The sequence below is a fragment of the Camelus dromedarius genome, chromosome 11 (assembly GCF_036321535.1).
Source record: "Camelus dromedarius isolate mCamDro1 chromosome 11, mCamDro1.pat, whole genome shotgun sequence".
Classification (NCBI taxonomy): Eukaryota; Metazoa; Chordata; class Mammalia; order Artiodactyla; family Camelidae; genus Camelus; species Camelus dromedarius.
This window is the reverse complement of record NC_087446.1, coordinates 5,205,059-5,227,610: the sequence shown is the minus strand read 5'-3', so window position 1 is coordinate 5,227,610 and position 22,552 is coordinate 5,205,059. Positions and strand designations below refer to the sequence as shown.

General features: G+C 57.7%; 1 protein-coding gene across 2 annotated transcripts in view; it reads right to left on the bottom strand.

The window, feature by feature from the left end:
* The window catches only part of SCUBE1 (signal peptide, CUB domain and EGF like domain containing 1), a 123,141-nt gene that overhangs the window by 10,998 nt on the left and 89,591 nt on the right, over positions 1–22,552 (bottom strand). For both annotated transcript variants that reach the window (XM_064491388.1, XM_064491389.1), the window contains 9 exons: positions 21,703–21,819; positions 16,323–16,445; positions 13,738–13,854; positions 12,154–12,276; positions 5,480–5,599; positions 5,011–5,115; positions 3,971–4,087; positions 3,044–3,181; positions 1,928–2,131 (listed from right to left, as the gene is read on the bottom strand). In XM_064491388.1, coding sequence (XP_064347458.1) covers positions 1,928–2,131; positions 3,044–3,181; positions 3,971–4,087; positions 5,011–5,115; positions 5,480–5,599; positions 12,154–12,276; positions 13,738–13,854; positions 16,323–16,445; positions 21,703–21,819 — 1,164 coding nt within the window. The remainder of the gene's footprint in view (positions 1–1,927; positions 2,132–3,043; positions 3,182–3,970; positions 4,088–5,010; positions 5,116–5,479; positions 5,600–12,153; positions 12,277–13,737; positions 13,855–16,322; positions 16,446–21,702; positions 21,820–22,552) is intronic.

Sequence of the window (22,552 nt, the reverse complement as noted above, 5' to 3'; positions counted from 1 at the left end):
ACACATAAGAAACTGGTGTATAGCACAGGGAACTATTACATTACAATTTCTTGTAATGAGCTGTAATAGAAAAGAATCCGAAAAACAGTATGTATAACTGAATAGCTTTGCTGTACACCTGAAGCTAACATTGTAAATTGACTACACTTCAACTAAAAAAATACATCCCCATCAAATCCTAGTCAGTCGCAGAGGGAAAAAGGTGAGTGAAGGTGGAGGAACCAGTGGCGGGCTGGGGCAATACCCTGTGCCTCCTGATGGGGGCGCAGAAGAGCAGACGTGGAGCGCGGTTTTCCTGCCAAGAACCAGGAAACCTAGGCTGCAGCTAGCCAAGGGTCGCCCTATAGAACTTAGGGGAGGCAGGAGAGAGCGAGGGACTGCTCAAGATGAAGGACTCTGAGGAGACACGACCACTAAACGTAACACACCTTCCTGGAGAGGAAAGGAAGGTTGTGGGAGAGCTGGCAAAGTCTGACGGGGTGTGCAGATAGGATGGGAAGGTGAAGGCTTAACTAGCACACCAAGGCTTAACACACACACACACACACACACACACACACACGCGCACACACACACACACACACACACACGCACATGAGGAAGCCCCGGGGAGCAAATGCTCTCAAATGCCCACAGCGGGGGAGTCTGGGTGAAGAAGATATTGAAGTTCTTTGTTCTGTCTGGCAATGTTCCTGAAATTTTGAAATCATCTTAAAGTAAGTTATTAAACATAAAAGAATGACATCGCCAAGTCCCTCGCCCTCCCTGCACATCAGGGACCGGCCCCTCTGCCCGCCCTGCTGCCCGAGCTGGAGTCCTGCCTTCCCTGCCCCTCCCCACCCTCCTGAATCCCCTCTTCCCCAGTCACTCCCCGTCTGCCTCTCTGGCCCAGTCTATGCTTTGTGCTCCAGGTCTGAGGCCCCCGCCATCTAGTCAACACCTTCACGTGGATGACTCATGAGCATCTCAAACTAACAAGGACTCTTGGCACCTCCGCCAGCTCCCTCTCCCGAAGTTCCTCCCAGATCAGGAAGTGCTGCCACCTGCACCCAAGTGGCCAAAACCTCTGGAGCCATCCTTGAAGCCTCCCGCTCCCTTGCCTACCTCTCCCAGCAGCACGCTCAGTCTCTCTCTTGCTGCCCACCTCTCCTGCTGCCCCGGTTCTAGGCTCTACTGTCTCTCCCTTGGCCTCCGCGCCACTGTCCCCCGCACTCAGCCTGCCCACAGCAGAGAGTGGCTGGGCTGCACCCGGCTCAGTGTGTCCCAGTGTCCCCCCTGCACTCGGAGCAGCACCGTGGCCTGCGAGGCCCCTCAGCTTGCCCGTGGGGGTGCTCACTCTCTCACTGGCTGTCTTCTTTCCCATGAACCGTGAACCCCGTTAGAACAGGACTCTGTCATGTCCACCACCTCTTATCCACTGGGGGCGTCGCTAAGCCTGGCCCTTCCCGAGGAGCCAGCCCCGGGGTGCCCAGTTCACTGGCCCGGCTGGCAGCCCGCCTGCAGCCTTCCCCCACAGAGGCCTCACTGCTTCCCTGCAGACCCCCTGCAGCCCCGCGTGCGTCTTCACTCTGCTCCTCCTCTGCGCTTGGCTCCTATCCGCCTCCTCTGGGAGCCTCTAACCACACAGACTGGCCCCGTGCCCTTCATGCCCCTCGGCTGTGGCCTTGCTGGCCTGTGCTCTCCCTGCCCACCCCTCTCAGGACCGCGGTCAGGGTCACAGGTACAAACATTCCCAGCTCCTTAAATGACAGCCGTCTGCCCAGTACAAGGGCGCCCCTCCCGGGCAGGCCTCCATGTCTCTCCGGCCCCTCCCGACCTGTCTCCCTCCCTCAGGGGACTGTCTACCTGGGCTGAGTGTGGAAGGGACAGAGAAGGTTTGCAGAGGACATCTGAGTGGCTGCGGGCAGGTGGGCAGGGACTCACTCACCACATTTGCCGTCCTGCAGCACCTGGCCTGTGCCACACGTCCCCTGGCCCTCTGGGACCTTGGCTGGCCGCTGGGCCACCTCGTACTCGGTGCCGGCGACCTGGATGGAGAAGTGCTGCCGGCTGAGGGACTTCCGCAGGGTCTTGATGGCAGCCTGCAAGCTCTGCTCCACTCGCTTCCGCACACAGTCCGCTTCGCAGGTGTCTGCAGGGGTGGGCAAGGCCGTGACCCACTGCCCCCCGAAGAGCACCTCTTCACCCAGGACCCCCCCGCCGGGTGCGGTGCATTCTTGCAGCAGCCCTGGGCCGAGGCACTGATGCTGTGAATGTCTGATGGATGAGGAGACTGAGGCTCCGAGTGTTCTGACCTGCTCAAGGCCATGCAGCAGATCTGAGTAGGAACCAGACCTCTGCCACTGCAACACCTCCCCTCCCCAGGGCACGACTCACTGCTGGGTGTCCCTGCCTGTCCCTGCCACTTAGACACCCTTGTGGCTGACAGACCTCAGCTCGTTCTCACGTGCTCACCACCTCACATCTCCCTTGGCGCTGGGGAGTTTGTGGGCACCCCCATGGCTGGGAGTGCTGCTGGCTTGGGGACCAGAGTCTGTCCCTTCTTGCCACAGTGTCCAGGTCCAGGCACACACAGTGCACATTTGCTGACAGATCTCCACTCCTCGGTCACAACTCAACACTCATTCACAGCCCAGAGGGGGATGGTATGAAGCACAAGCCAGCATTCCACAAGCCCCCTTCTGGAACCTGGGAAAGACAGGTCTTTGGCGCAACCATCCTGGGGAGGCTGCAGGGATTATCCCTTTCGGGCCCCACCAAGGGTGTGGAGGGGTGGGGAGAGGCCCTGCGGCTGTCACTGCAGGCCTCCAAGCCCTGCTCCTCTCATGGCCCCGGGCCTCCTCTTCCACCCTGGGCTGAGCAGCTGCTTTAAGGCCCTGGCACTGACCCCTGCCGGTTCCCCCACCTGCCTGGCTGGCCTCTACTTCCTGTAGCTGTGGCTTGGGTGGGAGCCCAGCTTCAGCCTAGTAGACCCCTGCCAGCCCTCCCAGTCCACCGTCCTCACTGAGGCCCTCAGCACCTCAGAAGGGGACCCCTCACCCACCTGAGACCTCTTCCATCTTTGTCTCAACCTCAAACTCTGCTGTGATGTGGGTCACCTCCTTGGATGGGGACTTTCGGCCACGGCGCCTCTTCTTGGAGGAGTCACACTTGAGGGTCACAAAGGTCACGTGGCAGTTTTCTGGACAAGGAAGGGACCGCTGTGGCAAAGGTGGCACAGGGTGGAGAGCAGGGTCCTACCTGCCCTGCACACAAAGTGCCGTTGGCAAGGGTCCCACCTTGCCGAACAGTCTACGTGCAGATGGGGAAACAGGCTAAGGAAGGCCAGGGTTTTCTGAGGGGCCAGAGGCTGAGCCAGGCCCCGCACCCAGCCCTTCTGAGTCCCCCACACCGCCGCGTACCAGGCACCTCGTGCATCTTCCTTAGCAAAGCTGTGCAGCTCCAGCTCTGGGCCACTTGGCCCAGGTCAGGCCTGCTCAGTGCCAAGGTTTCTCAGATTTCAGGGGGAATCCTAAGGTGTCCAGGAACCTTCATGGAAACAGCTGGGGTGCTTTCCTCCTGCACCCTTCTCCCCAGGCTTTCCCTGTGCTGTTCCCCCAGCCTGGAACGCCCTTCTTGGTAACCCTCACTCAAGAAGGAGCCTCTGCGTGAGCCCTCGATCCCTTCCATTTGGCCACAACCAGGCTGCACAGAAAGCCCAGGCCTGGAGGAGCTTGTTGAACCCCCGGGGAGGCAGGGACGATGGGCCCCAGCGATGCTGGGGGACAGGCTTTCTACTCACATGCTGGCTTTCTTCCCCAGGGACACCCCCACTGTCAACAGTGCACTGGGCGGGGCTCCACGGCAGGGAGGGTGAAGAGAGGCTCCGCCTTTGAAAACCCAGTCCTGCTGGACCCTGGGGTCCCAGAGCCCGGGAATGGGGACCCGCTGCCGTCCCCCGAGTGGGTTGGTACCAGCACGGCCCACTCACCCAGCAGCTGCTGCCTCAGGGCCTCCCTTGCTGGCTCTCGGCTTCGGGGCCGGAGGTGGCACTTGGCGTCTCGGATCTTGAAGCGGGCCTTCTGCCTGATGAGGGTGGCAGGGGCACCTGGGGAGAGCCCAAATCCCCCCAGGTGGTGGCTTCTCCTGTGGGCAGGGAGATGGCGGGGCCCGGGGGCTGTGGAGGGAGTGCCTGAGTGTGAGGGGGCTGCTGGGGGACGAATCCACTGGGAGCTGGGGGTGGGGACCTCTGCTGCCTTGACTCTCTCCCTGAAAAAGGTGGAAGTGTGGATGGTGGGGTCAAGTTGAAGCCAGGGGCCACCCAGCCAGAGGCCTTCTGCAGAGCAGGACATGCCAGCCTCCCACCTCCTCCACCATCAAAGCCAGTTCATGTGCTTCATGCTTTCAGGAAAAGGGGCAGGACAGAAGAGAGAAGGACGCAAGGAAGGGAAGGGGTTTTGAAAGAATATAAACCCTCAGAGCCACTGATTCTTTTTAAGAGCACATCACAGACCCTTGGCCTAGAGAACCCTACAGTCGCAGAGGCTGAGAAGTACCCTTGTGTGGACTGGATGCCCACCGGCTCCGGCGTCCTGCACAGGACACGCTGGAGGGGGAGCTGGCAGGGGAGCCGGTGGGCTGTGCTGACCGGGACCCGGGACACACGGTCCCAGTCAGAGCGCGACCCTGGGAGCTTTCAGGGCCTCGTGGCCACAGCAGATGTGACTCACTTCACTGAAACTGCATCTGAGGTCCACAGACGCATGGCACTTTAGGGTCACTAAACCACTCCAGAACCACAGCGCAGAGCCTCAGAGCCAGAAGGGCCCTTTCACGGTCCACCGCCCCTGGGCTGGGACTCAGCCTGCGGTCTGCCTGCCCTTCGGTCCTGGCCCTGCTCCTAGCTCCCCGGCAACCTGAGGAGGCAGGCCCCAGGCCGGGAGGCTCTTCCCTCTGCCCCCGGCACGGTGCTGGACGCAAAGTCAAGGGCTCGTGCAGGTGTGCGCGGGGCAAGGACAGGCCAGGGGCTACCTGAGCAGCTGGGCCCGCCGCTGGAGCTGGTGCTGTTGCGTTTCTGCAGCGTCTTGCCCTGGAGGCCCGGGACCCCGCAGCTCAGGCTGTAGCTGTTGTCCGAGTCTGCAGAGAGGCCAGTGGTGAGATGGGCCTGGGTGCCCCCCGCCTCTAGCACCCCCAGATAGATCCCGGGGGCCTTGGAGGGGTCACTGAGTAAGAGGAAGGTCAGCACTGACCCTTACGTCAGTTCATTTCTGCTACACGACTATGGGCTAGACAGCTGGGCAGGAGGGAGTCCACTGTACTTCTGAGGACACAAGGCCCACACAGAACCTGATAGCTGCCCGGGATCACTCAGGGGCCAGGGCCAGGGGTCCTCATACCTAGGCTGGGGTCCCTTCCTGGAGAACAGCAGGCAGCAGGGCGGGATCCCGGGGAAGGAAGCCCCCGCCCCCCACCATCCCATCTCGGGGACACCCCGGGTTACCTGGCGTGAAGAGGGTGTGGGCCAGGCAGGACAGGGAGCAGCTCTCCACACTGCCCACCTTGCTGCAGGACAGCTGGGCCTGGGGTGAGGCCTTGGCCCGAGAAAGGCACTTGCCCGTCTCTGAGGAGAAAGAAGACACGAGGGAGGGCTTGAGGGGCCAGGGAGGCCTTCCGGAGCTGGCAGGGCCCCTGAGCACAGACCAACAGGAACTCCCACTGCACCTCCATCCTCTGTCTAGGCCGTCTTGGTAGGAGGGGGATGGGAGTTGGCAGGTCCACATCCTTTGGACACGTGGGGGCACTGGGCCCAGAGAGCTGTTCCCGCCTCCCCCAACCCCAGTCCAGGCCGTCTGTGAGCAGGTTCATACCCCGCACCCAGGGCGGGGCTGGGTCCTCCAGAGGAGGTGTCTGTGCCCATCTGGGGAAAGGAACGGCTGAAAATAACGGACAGGGCTTCTTGGCAGAGACCAGCCCCTAAGTGGGTCACTGGGAGCCCCTCTCTGGGGCAGCGCTCGGACCCACCCATGGGTGTCTGAAGATGTCCAAAACTGAGCTCTTCAGAGTTTCTCGTGTGTTTATTTACCTTTTGAGGATTAAAAGATGTCCCAGACTCCTAGGAAAAGACTGACGATTCTATAGTCCAGGCAAACATCTGAACCGACTTTATGGATGTCTGACTGACCAGTGACAGCTGCCTCCGGAAGTGTCACACTCGGAGCCCACCGTCAGCGGTGGGGTCACTCCAGGCTTGAGGAGACGTAAACCTGATTTGCTTTGGTTTATTAAAACCACTTGAGTAGTGGGGCTTTGTAACACTCCTCGGTTCTTTCCCAAGTTCCAGCCTGTAACTGCTCGTTTGGGGTTATGATCAGAAGACGTTCCCCTTTCCCAGGTCAAAGCCCGACCCTACCCCGTAGTGCGGAGGGATCTCCTGTGCAAACGGGACTGCAGCTGAGATACACCTGAGAGGTTGTTTATGGAAGTCTCCGAAAATTCTCCTACGAGTCAGCTCAAATCTTGGCTGATGGGAGCCTTAATATGCCTCTATTATATATGATCAAAACCCAGAATCCCCGGGGCAAAGCTTCCACAACAGCAGCAGAACGACTGGAACAGAGCCCAGGAAGAGCCCGGGTTAGTCTTCCCAGGTGGCCATTAACCTTCTTCTTTGGTATCAACGGGCAAAGCGTAGGCCAGGCTCTCAGGGGACAAGCTCAACAACACGGGAAGCACTGGTGACCAAGGCTTGTCCTCCCTGCCTCAGAGCCACCACAGCCTTGGCTGGAACAGCTGCAGCACCTTTAAATCTGAGGGTACCCATGCATATGATCCCTACTGTGAACTGAAAACTCCCAGCGCTTTTCCTGCTTGTCGGTGAACTAATTATGCTGTCTGGGTCCTTTGTCTTCCTCAGATTACCAACGAGCACTCCTACCCCTCCCCGCAGGAGAGCCCCCATCTCTGCGTGCCTGTGCTCAGAAGTGCTCACAGCCGGAACAGAGCTTCTGGAGACTCCGCGCCAAATCCGGACTCAGTACTGTCTGTTGCTGGGACTTACCTTAAACATGAAGAGATCTTAAAATTCATATGGAAACTCAAGGGAAGTTCAAGAAGCCAGATCAATCTTGAATGTGAAAGCAGGAGGACTTGCACTTCACAATATAAAAACTTACCATAAAGCTACGGTAATCAAAACGGGCTTGAGGACAAACAAATAGATCAATGGGACAGAAATGAGAGCCTAGAAACAGACCCATTCATTTACAGCCAACTGATTTCAAGAGGATGCCAAGATAACTGTACGGGGAAAAAGGAAGGTCTTTTCAACAAATAATGCTGTGACACCTGTGAGCCACATGCAAAAGAATACACTTGGACTCCTATCTCACACCATATAAAATTAATCCAACATGGATCAAAGACCTAAAGGTAAGAGCTAAAACTACAAAGCTCTTAGAAAGAAAACAGGTGTAATCTTTGGGAATTTGGATTAGGCAATGGACAGTTTCTTAGAAGTGACACAAAAAACACAAACAACCAAAGGGAAAAAAAACGTAAACTGAACTTCACGAAAACATAAAACGTTTGTGCTTCAAAAGACACCATCAAGAAAGCAAAAAGGCAACTCACAGAACGGGAGAAAATCTTTGTAAATCGTGTATCTAATCAGGGACTTGTATGCAGAACATATGAAGAACTGTTTCACTGTAATAATAAAGCCAACTAATTCAACTAGAAATGGGCAAAGGATCTGAACAGGCATTTCTTTAAAGAAGATATACAAGTGGACAAGTACATGAAAAAATACTCAGCATCACTAGCCATCAGGGAAACACAAATACAAACCACAATGACATATCACTTCATACCCACTAAGATGGCCACAATCAAAAAGGCAGATAATAACAAGTGCTGGTGAGGATGTGGAGAAACTGGAACCCTCACACACTGCTGGAGGGAATGTAAAATGTACAATGGTGCAGCCACTTTGGGAAATAGCCTGGCAGTTCCTCAAAACTTAAACACAGAGTTACCATACAACCCAGCAATTTCCCTCTTAGGTATATACCACAGAAAACTGTAAACATATGTTCGTACAGAAGCTTGTGCATGAATGCTCATAACAGCATTATTCGTAATAGCCCAAAGCTGGAAACAACGCAAAATGTGCATTGACTGATGGATGGATAAACAAAGTGCAGTGTAACCGCACGGTGGAATATAACTCAGCAATGAAAAGGAATGAAGCACTGACACCTGCTACAACATGGCTGAACCTTGAAATTACGCTAAATGAGATAAGCCAGTCACAGAAGGCCACAGAGCGTATTCCACTTATATGAAATCCCCAGAGTGGCGACTTCATAAAAGACAAAAGTAGATTGTGGTGGCCTAGGGCTGGGGGGCTTGAGGGAAATGAGGAGGGGCTGCTGTGGGGATGGGCTTCTTCTTGGAGGAGTGAGAAGGCTCTACAACCCACCGTGGCTGCACAGCTCTGTGACTACACTGACACTCACTGAATTGCACACTAACTGGGTGAACTCCGTGGTATGTGAATTACATCTCAAAAAAGCTGTTAGTAAAAACAAAAAGCAAAAGGAAGAGAGAAAGTATCAGGCTGGACATGCAAGAATCATCCAGGCCGGAATCAAGCCCAAATGTCTCCCAGGTCATCACGCGAAATACGCAAGGACTTCCTACAGGACCGAGAGGCTCACAGGTTCCATCTCACACACTCACACACACACACACACACACACACACACACATACATACACACGTTTGGCTTCCTAGTCTGTAAAGGAGCAGGAGGAACAATCAGGTTGTCAGACCCATATGGATGAAATCTGGTGAAGCCGGGACAGCCCCCTGGAACCACCAGACACCTCACTTGAACTTTTGCTAACACCTTTCTCTGAAGACAACCCATCCCCGAAGGGACAAGCTGGCTGTGACATTAGACAATGTTGGTGAGAAGCTTTTCCAGGGTAACAGAGGAAATGGCATGGCTGCGACCTTCAGAATCCTGGATAAAGTGTAAAGATGGGACATGGACTGGAGCCAAGTCCTAAGACCTTTTGAGCATCTCTGGATGGATGTCTTGGGTTATAAATACGCACTAGTAATAGCAGGTTTACTTTCTGGGTGAGCTGAAGCAGTCTCTTGTTGAAAAAAATAACAGCATTCACAGCAGTGAAATGTTACTAGATTTTGTGTTTCTTATTTGGGATATTCCAACTTACTTATTTAGTAACATGCAGATACATTTTACTGGGAGAGTTATTCATAAAATTATTCAGAAATGTCACCATCTTCATTACCTCTAATTATTTTGAAAAATAAAAATGGATTTTTCAGAACTTACTATAAAGTCACCATTTAGAGATCTTAAACTGAGGTTCCTCAGAGAACCTCTAAAAGCAGAGAGATCACAGAAACTGACTGTTATCCAGGATTCTCCAAGCAGGCAGATGACTACACAGAGTCGAGAGCCTGTATCTAAGACCACTGGAATAAATTCTCCTGGACGTTTGCGACCACTGATCTCCATACGCTCCTTTGCATACCTTCGTTCTTTATTCTTTTGGCCATGTTTCCCTGTCACATCCACTTAATTCTGATTTATCCAAACAAGTAGTAACTCACCTAGATGGAGGCCTTACTAGTGATAACCTCAGCTAACTGTTCCGTGGGGCTGTAAGACCGTTCCAAGTGAATGACTCCCCAGTACCCCCAGTGAGCAAATGCCTCCTTGCAAAGCATCTGGAGATAGAACACATTCCAAGGGACAAATGGTGAAGCAGATGGCAGAGGCTACCAGCCCCATCCACAGGAACTGGACCGCCCCGGTGGTCATCATTTCCGGGGATACACAGATAATGCTGCCGAGGGCACGGCTTAGGGGCCTGATGAAGCAGTCTGACTTCCTAGTGCAAGGAGTCATGGAAAACATGGATACGGCCTCGGATTTTCTTTTGGTCAATCATGGGAGTCTGTGCCACTGCCGGCATGTCATTGTGAACCTGGATTCATGGCGGAGGTGAGTTGGGACGATCTACACCGAGGCTCCACAAGAAAGCAGCCTGAACACCGAGGGCGGGCTTGAGGAGTCGATAGGACCGGTTTTCTGGCTCAGCCCTGGGGACTCTTCAATCATGGTTCTAGCGGGCCTTCTAGTACCTTCTAATACCTTCAGCCATACTTGTCTGTCTCATCATCCCACGCCTGCTGTCCAGAATATCTGTTGCTTTTGTGCAGTCACAGACCCAGCAAATGGCTTAGGGACAAAAATGAGATAAATTCACCCTGACTGACAGTGCCCTGACCAGCAGACCTCCACCAATGGCTCTTCATGGAGGCTGGTTTGACGGCCGTGGTGAAGATCTGGACAAGTCCTGTGGCCCCTCCTGTAGCTCTGACTGAGGAGGGACAACCAAAAGGGGGACTGAGAATTCAAAAAAAAAAAAAAAAAAAAAAAAACCAAACCCACGTCCCCATGTGTCTAGATAAAAGCCTGTATCTCACAGCTCCAGTCACAAGTAAATACTCGACCTCACACGACCCTAATAATCAGAGGACACATCTCGGAAAGCCAACCAGCGGGTGCCAGTCCCAGGCCTGGAAAGTCAGCCACCTGGTGGCCGGCTCACTCAGCGATCAGGCTTCTAAGGGAGCGCCAGCCCGTTCTCCCTCAGAACCCTGCCAAGGCACGCTCCTGAGGCTGACATCACCAACCCTGCCTCTACCCAACACGGCCCCAACCCGCTCTTCCCCAAAACTCCAGACAAGAACAGGGCTTTGCTTTGCTCAATGAGACTTTGCCTGAGCAGCACAGCAAATCTCAAGTAAGCAGCACATTCAGCCTTTTGATTTTGGGTATTAAGTTACGGTATCCGTTCTTCGATACTTTCATTCTTCATTCAACAAACATTTACTGAGTATCTACGCTTGCTGGGCTCTGGGGATTCAGCAGCAAACAAGACAGGCTGAAAACACCTGCTCAAGTGTGCGGAGTGTGTGTTCAGTGAGGGCAGACAGACAACGCCCAGCAGGGCTCTGTGAAGTGCACAGGTGTGGTGGCGCCAAGTGCAACGGGAGGAAAAGAGCGCGAGGGCCGAGTGGCGGGTCGGGGTGCAGAGGGGGGCCGGCTGCTGCTCTGGGTGTGTGGTCAGGAGGGCCCCCGGAGCAGACCCCTGCGAAGAGGGAGGCGCCCTCCAGGCCAACAGAGGAGCCCAAGCACGGCTGTGTTGAGGTGGGGGCGCCACAGCTGCAAGGTCAGGGAGGCTGGCAGGGGGTGGTGAGGGGGAGGGTGGAGGGCAGTCAGGCCTGGGTGCCGCAGCCTTTGGGCCATTCTAGGGACTCTGGCTTTGCTTCTGCATGAAGAGGAGTCACTGGAGGGCGCTGAGCCAAGAGGACAGACTCTGACTTAAATTTAACAGTCTTACTCTGGCAGCCCTGGGGAGGTTAGAGCACGGCGGGGCAAGGACTTGAGAACTGCTTCGGGGACACAGCCCCAGCACCCGGTACAGGCCCAGCACATAGCGGGTAGTCAGTACGTGTTTATGGAATCAGTGAATGTGGGGGACTGTCCAGCACTCAGCCTAGAGGTGCCCCAGTACCCAGAGCCACCAGCAGAGGGCGCACGAGCCCTGCGCACTCCAGGAGGCCTGCCTCGCCAGACACCGTGGGGCCGGCGGCCTGGGCGGGAGGCAGGTGTGCAGAGACCCAGCTACTCCTCAGTCCAGGCTGTAGTGCCTTGTAACCACTCCGCCTCTCCTACCAGCCTTCTTGGTAGGACAAGGAGAGCTGGGGGCTGAGGCCTCCACACTCCACTCCCTCTGAGCTGTCAGCTCCCCCTGCGCCACAGCTCTGGCTGCACACACTGACCTCAGATCTCCACCTCCACGCTCTGGCTGACACCAGTGTGCTCTCCCACTGTACCCCCTCTTCTTCTGTAAGCCCCCATTCCCACCAGCCATATTCTAGCAGCAGAGGGTCCAGTAGCCCCGAGCCCGAAGGAAGGCCCAGGGGTCTTTTTGCCCCACCTGGAGAAGTCACAGCCCCTCCCATCCAGGCAGCAGGTGGCGAGGGGGGGCTAGGGCCCACGCCCTTCTCGGGGGTCTTCGAGGGGTCCCAGCAATGGGACCCCGGCGTCAGCTCGCCCCGGGCACTCACCCACACAGTCCTTCTGGTTCCAGTGGAGGCGCCTCCCGGGGGGGCAGACACACGTGTAGCTGCCCTTGGTGTTGACACAGCCCTGGTCACAGCTCCCGTTGTTCATGCTGCACTCGTCCACATCTGGGAGCACAGGTAGGAGTGAGGGCAGGAGGGTGGCTGGGCGGGGCTGGCAGGCGGGGCCCACCCAGGATGGGAGGGCCCTGCATCCCCTGACCCTGACCCCAGCCCGGTACTGTCACCGGCTGCAGACACGCGGCCGTACACGAGCTCGCGCACACACAGGGCTCCCACAGACACCAGCACACACCCCTCCCCCGGAACCTCGGCGGTTTGCTGAACCTGGGCCGCTGTGCTCGGACTTGCGGGAGGGCCGAGAAGTGGTACAAAATAAAGTTCCAGTCAGGTCTTGTGGGGCACGGAATGCCCAGCACAGGCCCGGGTCATGAGGCCTTATCTCACTGCAGGACCCCGGGCAGGCCCTTCCCAGCCTGTTTCCTCTCCCAGGGCGCAGGAAGTCACCCTTAGGGCCCTGCCTTCCTTCGGGTCAAACATCCCCCTGAGGGAAGCAGCAGGCGCAGGGCAGCTGATGAGCTGGTGCCCATGTTTCTGGGAGTCCCTCCAGAAGAATCTGCAGCTCCCCCCAGGAGCTCCCCCATCCCCCAGCACTGCCAGGCCTGAGCCTGGCCGACCTTCACGGCTGCCCAGCTGAGGAGGTGTGGCTACCACCCCAGGTCCAGGAAAGGGAGGGACCGGAGACCGTGGGGCCTTTCTTGACTTCTCCACTTTCACACCCAGGCCTGTACACCTCCATGTCCCATCACCCGTGGCTCCTACATACACCTAGACCTTCCCTCTCCCACATCCCTCCTCCTCTGCCAGAGCCAGCAGCTCTCACTCCCCTGTCTGGAGCCGTGTCCTCACTGGGGCCTGGATTCCACTCTCCTAAACGTGGCAGCCGGAGGGATCTCGTTACATGAACTTGACTACGTCACACCCCTGCTTAAACCCTCGGATGGTTTCTCATTGTGCTGGGAATAAAACCACAAGTCCCCTGGGGGCTCACAGAGCCCTGTGTCCCTTCTGTCACCATGCGCCCCTTCCTTCATGGGGCTGTAGCCCCACGGGCTGCATCTCGGTCCCTCTGTGCTCCCTCTGCCTCAGTGCCTCTGCACACGCTGAACCCTCTGGCACGCTTCCCCTCATCTTGACCCAAACTGTCCTCCTTTAGGATCCCCCCATCTTCCCCACACTCCGCCCTTCTCTGTTGTCACCCCCTCCCACTGGAATGAACTGGTTAAGGGATTCTCTGTGTAGCCGTCCTCCCTGCCAGACTGGGGTTCCCCAGCAACTGCTGTTTACAGGCCTGTGCCCACAGGCTTGCTGACGCCTGGCACCCAGGGGATACTTGCTGCCCCTTCCCCCATCCTCCTGCCTGGCCCTTGGCTGAGCCCCTCCCCCCACCAGTCCCTCCCAGGCCCGTCAGAGTCAAGGTCAGGGGCGGGGTGTGGGGTACAGTGCAGGTGGCCGTGTGGCCGGCGCGTGCCTCTGGGGGGACGTGGCCCTGGCGGGCGAGCTGCAGACCTCCGCAGTGGGTCGTCCCATAGAGCGTGTAGCCGCGGTGGCACAGGCACTGGAAGCTGCCCGGGGAGTTGATGCAGACGTGGTCGCAGGTCCGCTCGAAGGAGCACTCGTCGATGTCTGGTGGCCACAGGGAGACAAAGTTTGGGAGAGGTTTCAGGGTGTGGTGGATGGCATGGCCTGTCACTACTCAGTCACTCAAAAGACATCTGGGTGCAGACAGTCCCGGGGCCGAAGGCTCAGTGCACAGCTGACCCACAGTAAATGCCAGACTTCCGGTCATTGCCTGACTTCCCATTTAGTCTCCATTAACCACATGTTTCTGGGTTGGAAGCCACCTCACATCTTTTCTGGAGGTGGGCAGGGGAGAAATATTGTGAGGAGAAGGGATGACTGTGAGTCTCTGCCATTGTGACGCTCACACTCTAGTGTGGTTAGGGTGGGTATTTCATCCACACCTGCAGGAAACTGATGGGCTTGCCTGAGGCCGCCGCCGAACTGGGATATGAAAATAGACCTTGGATGCCGACCGAAGTGTGTTTTCCCATCACCCCAAGATGTCTCTTGAGAGAGTAAGGAAAACAGCACAGACAGAAAGGGGGTTAGGGGGCAATATGCTACCCACAAGGAATAACAAAGCAGCCTTGACAGTACATGAAATTTGATTCTGACCACCCTGGCAGCCAGGGTAAAAAGGGAAAGAGGAAAGGTCACAGAGCACTTGTTACTGGAAAGGAGGAAATGGACCACATGTTCACAGGGGACAAGTCTGTCCTGGCCATAAGTTCTGAGGACAATGGCTCCTGTGGGATAGTTGATGGGGGTCCTGAGGGCAAAGCAGACATTGACCTGCCTCCCCATGAGCACTGCAGTTGGAGTTCATTCTTTGAATACTTTTGTTCACGTGACTACAGATGTACTCGTGACATATGCGTGTTTGTAGTAACACAGCACAAGGAAGGAATCACACTGCGTGTGCTCAAAGGAGGATGTGATTCCTCTGGTGGGGAGGCTGGTCTGGAAAGATCTCATGGCGCTTGTGGCACCTGGGCTAGACCCTGAAGGATAGGGCCAGACTGGAGTGAAGGAAGGAGAGTCGGGGAGGGGCACTCCAGGCAAAGACTGGGAGGTGGCAGCACCGGCTCCTCGGGGATCGTGTGGAGCTCAGGGGGGCAGGGGAGGTGCCTGGGGTCTGCATCCCAAGGGCCTTGAGTGCCAAGCAGGGAAGCTTAGACCCCTCCCTGTCGGAACTGGGGACCCAGGGGCTGTGCTGAAGCCAGGGTTAGGGGGCATGGCCAGAGCCCCAGGCCTCAGAGAGATGAGTCTGGAGAGGGTGGAGAAATCAGTCAGAGTCCAGAGCAGTCCTGCCATTGCCCCTTCCTCGGCAGCTGCCCGCCTCTCTCAAGGCAGCAGGGAATGCAAAGTCCAGGGCCTCCCTCACTGCCCACAGAATGCGGTATGGCAGACAGAGAAACAAAGTCAAAGTGCAGAGGAGCCCCGATCGGGGCCTGCACAGATGCTACACTCCCAGGAGGCCCGAGAGGAAGACCGGGCCAGGTGCCCGACCAGGAATGAAGAGGCTGAGCCCAGGGAGGGGAACCGACTGGCTTGGGTCACGTGATGAGCCCCAGGACAGGCTGGCCCTGCCTTGCCAGCCTCTGCTCTCATCATTTTTGGAGCCCTTGGGGGAGCACATCCCTGGCCACTCAGGGCCTTGTGCTGCCCCAGGCCAGCCTCTGAGGGGCACTAAGAGGCAGAAGCTGCAAGGCCCATGGCCAGATGCAGCCACGTGGAGATGAAACGACTGGATGACAACAGGGTAGCCATAATGGAACAGGGCCACTCCCTCACCGCCCAGGTCATCCTGGCCCCTCCCTCTGCACATTTCCCCAAAGCTGTCTCCTTCTCAGGGGCCTCATTCAGCCCCAAAGGGTTCCTTGTGGTCCCTCAAGCCCCTTCAGCCCAACCGTGCCACTTCCTGGATGGGTCACTTCCTTGGCTCCTCCTGGAAGATGCCTATTCATCCTTCAAGCATTTCACCAATGTCCCTTCCTCTAGAGAGCCTTTCCTGACCACCCTCTCTGCTGCCCATCCTCTGGACTCTCTCTGCTGAACTTGCCCTGGGCTGTAATTCTCGGCTTCTGCCCAAATTTCTCCTCCCATTACCCCTGCTCCTGGCAGGTGCCCAGAGACCCTGAGGAAGGACTGCTGGCGAGCACCCGCCATGTGCACACCTTCCACCAGGTGGCAGCATCCTGCCTCCGAAGCCACCAGGGGAGCCAGGCAGGACTCCCTGTGCCACCTGGGACTCGGCTGATCCCTCCCTGGGCCTCAGGTTCCCATCGATAATGGGGACAGGGTGGACTGGGTGGCTTCTGGGGGCCTCTAGAGTCGCAAAGGACAGGGAAGACAGGGAGGGCAAGAGCACATGCTAGGGACAGAAAAACTACACCCACCCTCTCAGGCCCAGCCCAGCAGGTGGGCGGCCCCCACCCCGGGCTCACCTCCTCCCCTAGCGGGCTGTATGAGCCCCCGAGGGGGAAGGACCCCACGAGGACCAGGGCTGCCCGGGCCGGCTGGCAGCTCACCTTGGCACGTCCGCTCATCCGTCAGCAGCTTGTAGCCCTTCCGGCAGCCGCACTCGAAGCTGCCCACGGTGTTGCGGCAGAAGTGGTCGCAGCCCCCGTTGTTGACCAGGCACTCGTTGATGTCTGTGGGGGCCAAGCGGGCGGGGGAGATGAGGAGGGTGGGCTCGGCGGTGGGGGCGAGGGTGGGGGCACTGCAGGACCACCGGCCGGGACTCCCCCTCCCTGACTCGCCTGCCGCCCAGGGCCCAGGGCTGCGGTGGGTGCCCCAGCTGAGCGCAGGGGTGGGCTGGGCCCCCAGCCGTGGGGGTGCAGAGGATGGGCCACGCCACCCCCTGGGACTCGGCGCGCCCAGCATTTGTGTATAGAAGGTTGAGGAGCTGATGTCTACTGTACCCCACAAGACGACAGGGTTGATGACACCCCGAGCCCTTTTGTTCCGGGAGGCAGCCCAGGGGGCAGTGAGGCCTGGGACAGGCAGGCTGCTTCCCCGCAGGGCAGCGGTGACTCTGGGCAAGCTCCCGGGCCCTGCAGCCCGGGTCCCCTGTCATAACATGAGACTCAGAAGCGCCCCTACTTGAAGAACAGCGGGAGGAGCCAATGAAATAACACCCCCACGGCACTGGCGCTTTCTCAGCGCCCAACCACGCTTCTGAGAAGCAGGTTCATTGCTCCTGTTTCACTGACAGGGAGACTGAGCCGTGGAAGGTGGCGACTGGCTGAGGCGCTGTGCCGGGAGGCGGGTGTCCCCGGGCTGCCCGACCTCCCGGCTTGGTTCTTCCTGCTCCCCTCCCGGGCCTGCCCGAGGGTCTGCGCTGTCTCTTCACTCAGCGTTTCACGGGTTGGGTATGTGCCCTGAAGGTCACCTGAGCGTCCCTGCCAGTCGGCCTCTGCTTGCACACCTGGAGTGACGGGAGCCTCCTCCCTCACAGCTGGGCCTGCTGGCTGATGCCTCAAAAACTTCCCCCTGACCCAGGTGAGCTCCCTCCCTCCCCCTGGCCCTGCTCATCTGGGTTCTGCTCCCCAGGCTGCTGGTCAACCTGGTGGACTGAGTTGTCAGAGACCTTGTCCCCGAGGTGCCTCTTCTTCCTCCAGAGTTCCTCTTGGACCCCGACCCCTGGGACCCCAGTGCTGGTCACACTCCACGCCCTCAGCCCCAACCCAGCAGTTGGAGACAGAAGTAGATGACTTTCAGGGTGGTGTCACCCTGATTTGGAGGGGACAAAAAGAGGTGATGGAAGAGGGAAGGGCTTCTGCTGTGTTGGCCACTGGCTGCACCGTAGCAGAGCTGCTGACTCAGACCCCAGCACCCGCTGAGCCTGGCCTGAGCGCGAGGCCGGACACCCCTCGTGAGCAAGGTCAGCCTGTCCCCATTTCACTGCCCCACAGAGGAGACCAGGACCTATTCCAAGGGCTCCCGTCTCGGGCCCAGCCTCTCCCCATGCTGCTCCCTTGACTTGAACCTGCTGAAAAGTCCTAAGGCGGCATTCCCACAGAAGGCTCCCCAACACAAAATAAAACTCACAAAACATGGGGAGAATAGGGAGCTTTAAAGAGAGCAAGGCTGAGGCCTGCAGCGGGGCCAACCTCGGGGTCTTTGGGAGGGGAACAGGCACAGGGAGTTGGGCGGGGGCAGGCCCCAGAGCTGCTTTCCTGCAGAGGCCTGGGCAGGACTGGGCTCTGGGGAACAGAGGACCCCCAGTGGGCGGGCCTGTCATCACCTTGCCCTTGGCTGGCCTCCCAGAGGCACCTTCGCCCCAAAGACCCATTCTGTTTGCATATTCTGATGATATTGGCACCAGGAAGATGGGAAGGGAGGGGAACCTGAGGTGGCCCCCTGAAGAAAGGCAGCCGGGGTGTGTGTGGTTCACCAGACCTGGCTCTGAGTCTGGCTCTGCTGCTCATCGGCTGGGGGTCTTGACCTCTCTGAACACAGTCAGTGCTCTGTGTGTACATACTGAAGTGACTGCTAAAGACAGGCTTCTCAGCACTTCAAACTCTGCACATGCTCCAAAGCCCGTATTTCAGGAGCAGAGCTGCCTAAGGAGGAGCCCACGTCCAGAGTAAGTATTAGGACCCCTAGTGGTCACTGCCCCTACAGGACACCACCTCCTGCTGGCAGCCAGGCCAAGCACTTTCTGGCAAAAGTCCCATGTGATAGTCCAGACAAGTAGGGGGTCAGATCTCCCCCTTTACAGAGGAGGTCACAGCTCCGAGGAGGAGCCAGATTTGAGCCCAGCTCCAGCTGCCTCTGAAGAGGGGCCTTCTCCAGGACAGCACGCCCACCCTGCAACCTCCAGAGGAAGCAGACAAGTCCAGTGAGGGCTTGTCCAGGGCAGAGGCTTGGGCACGTCCATCACCCTCTCCCCTGGGGACTACGGGAAGATGGGTGAGGTTCAAGCTAAAAGCCTCTGGCTGGAAGGAGAACAGAGGCTCTTTGCCACTCTGCCCCAGCTCACTCTGTGATCCTGGGCAAGGAAAGGCACCTCTCTGTGCCTCAGGTTCCCCATCTGCAAACTGGGCTGCTAACAGGCACCTTTCCAGCATCATTCATTAAGATTAAATGTGCAGATGGGGCTTACCCCCTCAAGAGAGCCTCAGTCCTTCTGGAACCCCCTAATCCCATCCCCTTCCCCATCTGGGCAGCTCAGGGGCTGTCATAGCAACTGGACAGGAGGTGGGAGGCATGTTCGCTTGCGGACCAGGCTGATGTAGCCGGCTGCCTGGGGGTCAGAGTGTGGCAAGCACCACCTCCCCAGCTCTAGTAAGGGTGTGACGGGCTCGCACAGGGCCTCAGGTTTGCTGGGACCCCCAGTTGGCCTGCCCCCGCTGAGTCCCGCACCTGCCCTGCACCTCCCCAGACAGGCCCCAGGAAACCTGGGCTGTCAGCCCAAGGCTCTAGGACGCCAAACCCTGGGTCTGGAGGTCGCTTGGTTTCCAGGGTCCCCTGATTTGAAGACATAAAGATGTCTGTATTATGTAGTTCTAGACTAGTCCCACGATCCTTAAGTTCTAACGTCTGTGACAATATCCAGACTGCACTTCTCTGCCACTGCCACCCCATGGCCCCAGCCACTCTCGCCTCGAGCCGGACCCTGCGAGAAACCCCCGTGCAAACAGTGAGAGGGACTGGCTCAGAATGAAAACCTGGCCTGTGCCGCCCCTGCCCAGTGGCGTCTGGGGCCTCACTGATGCTTGTGGGATGAAGGGCCAACCCCTGCCCTGGCCCGCCCTCCCTGAATCGCCCCCAGATCTAGCCACACTGGCTGCTTTGGGACCTGAAACCCCACGCCCCTGCACGGCAGTCGTGTGCTGCTGGAAATGCTGCCTGGATCGGAGCTTCTTGCTGCGTCCTTGCAGACCCCCCCACCCCCGCCCAGGCCTGGCCTCGCTCTCCGGTACCAGCTGGCAGCGGCCGGCACCAAGCACTCTGTCGTACACGCTTATCTTGGTGATTCTGAAAAATTAAAATGCGTCTTCTTTATTCAATAGAAGATCCCCAAGGACAAGGAATTTCTGTTTCAATCGTTTCTGTCTCCCTAGCACCTGCACACGGGAGAAGCCCAGAAAACCCATGTGGTACATGAGTGACCGAGAGGATTCCTGATTCCAGGACAGTGGGAGTGAGGAGGTTTGGCTAAAGGCAAAGAGGCAGCTCTGGTTAAAGGGCCCAGGTGTTCCAAGAGGAGCCACATGGTGGAAAGATGGTGGGGGCTCAGACTGGTGGGCCTGGGCTGTGTGGACAGCTCCCCTTGCCACCTCCCCCTACCCAGACTCGCAGTGGGGTAAGGATGGAAGCTCAGGCCACCAATGCATGGGCGGGGGGCAGTAGCCACAGCACCCTTAGGTGATCCTCTTGGGCCATGTGACGGCCAAGGTCCCTTTCTGGCCCAGACAGGTCGGCTCCCAGTGCTGAGCTCCTGGTCTCACATCAGAAATGAAGCCATACCCTGCCCTCCTCGTCCTGGGTCAGCGCTGTGCCCTGGGCAGAGGGCGGACTGGCCCGATTCTACCCTCTTCTGTCCTGGTTGCAGGGGCAACTGGCCGGGTCTGCTGTGACATTGCTGGGCTGGGAGGACGGCTGGGTCTGCAGTGGACGCCTGGCCAGTCCTCCTGGCATGAAGCCCATGGGGCAAGGCCGCAGATAGCCCCTGCCCGCCCACTCGCCCACCAGGAACACACCTCGCTCTAAGTGGGCCAAGCCAGGGTTACAGAAGGGCTTTATTTTCAAATAAATAGGCAGAAAAACTGTTATTTCTGTCAATAATCACTAGGTTCTTCCCAGCAAAGTGTCTGGGAAGGAGAAGTCACACGTTGTCTATTTTTGCAGGCTTAAAAAAGCCCATCTCAGACTATTTAAAATCGCTCTAAGCCTCCGCTGTCAATATTTTCACCCACTCGGCTCTGGGAGTTCAAGCACCCCTCCCCTTCCATGCTGGCTGCAAGCCCTCCCCACTTCCTGGCGGGATGGTAGGAAGAGGGTGGCCAGCCTAGCAGGAATTCCCGGGCTGGCCTGGGGCATGGGCAGTGCGGAGGGGTACACCTCACCCTTCTCAGGGGCTGAGTCCCTGCCCGAGGCCCGCAGCTCAGGGGGTCTGTAACACCCCAGGTCTTTGTCTGGGCTGGTCCCCCATGCTGCAGGGCTGGCCCCTTCAGTCCTAGGGCTCTGCCAACTCTGGCTTTCCAGCCCCCTTGCTTCCTGTTTCCTGAGGGATCCCCGACACTGCTGAGCACCCCGGAGGCCCTCAGGAAATGTGGGGTGAGGAGGGACAGCGGGCGGGCAGAGAAAGCTCGACCTTCTCTCACTTCCAGGCCAGCCCATTCCTGACACTCCCAACCCCTATCTTCTAATTGCAAACTGAGGTCCTTTTGCACCCTTAGTCCTTCAGTTGAGATCCCCCAACAACGTCCCTCCTCCAGGGGCGAGGATACACAGTGTCCTCATTTTTCCAATGCTGACAAGAAGACAGTCCTGTCCTAGTTGGAGCCCTGTGCCATGCTGCCACCCAGCTGTGCCAGACAGACTACAGCTGAGGTGAGCGCGGGGAAACAGCCCCATCCCGCCCCCGGGAGGCCACGGCTGGCCCAGGAAGCCCAAAGTAGAGAAACACCTTGTTTGTTTAACCTGGGGTGCAGCCACATTCTTTGATATCAGAACCCCGCTTAAACCTATTGCTATTCAGTGGAAGCAGGGTTCCCCTGAGCACTGTCGGGGAGCACTGGTGTTGACTCTCCCTCTTCTCGGCTTCTCCAGCAGAAAAGCAGGTGACACCTGACCATCCACACCCCCACAGCCACATGTGGTCGCACCCCAGCCCAACCGCGCAGCCCTGACTTGGCTTGTGCAGACACAGGCCAGGCCAGGGAGGCAGTGAGTACTGACCTTTGCACGTCTTCCCATCCGGCTGCAGCGTGAATCCAACCGGGCAGCTGCAGCGCACGCCAGTGGCTGTGTCCTTGCATGTCCGGTCACAGCCTCCGTTATTTACTGCACACGTTTCTGAGAAGGGAAAGAGACAGAGATTCTCAGTCTCCTCGGACAGAAGCCATCGCCTTTCCCCACCCACAAGGGGATCTCCTGAGACAGGAGACCTGGGTTCAAGTTCCGGCTCTGATCCACTCTAGCTGTGGGGCCTCTCTGAACCTCAGGCTCCCCATCTGTAAGATGGGAGAATGACACCTTTCCACTGTGATGACGATGGATGGGAAAACTGCAAACCGCAGGGCACTGGGCCTGTGCAGATTACCGCCAACAGGGGCAATGCTACTACGGGGGCCAGTGCTGAGATCAGCCTGGCTGGTGTTTATCTGGGACAGATTCTCAACGCTTGCCTTGCCTGACCTTAGACTTCAAACCCAGATGGGTGGTTACTGGGGCTCCCAAACTCATGTCAACATGGAACGGCTTGTGGCCCTGGCCGTGAGGGGCAAGGAGAGGTCCCCAGAGCTCACACACCATCCATCACCTTGATGAGACTCTCAGCCCAACATCTGTTCTCACTGAACGATAAGCCAGAGGCGTCTGTTTTTTGTCCACTTGAAGCTAGTCTAGTGCTTTTTTTCTTTTGCAGATTCAAAGGGGCTGGAGAGGCGGGGGCACAGCTGAGGTCACTGAGCCCATCGCATGGTGAGAGTGATCGTTCCCAGGCCCACAGAAGGGGCTGGCACGGCCGGGGTCACCCGGGCGCGTGGAGGAGCCTAGTTCCCGGGCCTCTGAGCCTTTCAACCTGAGT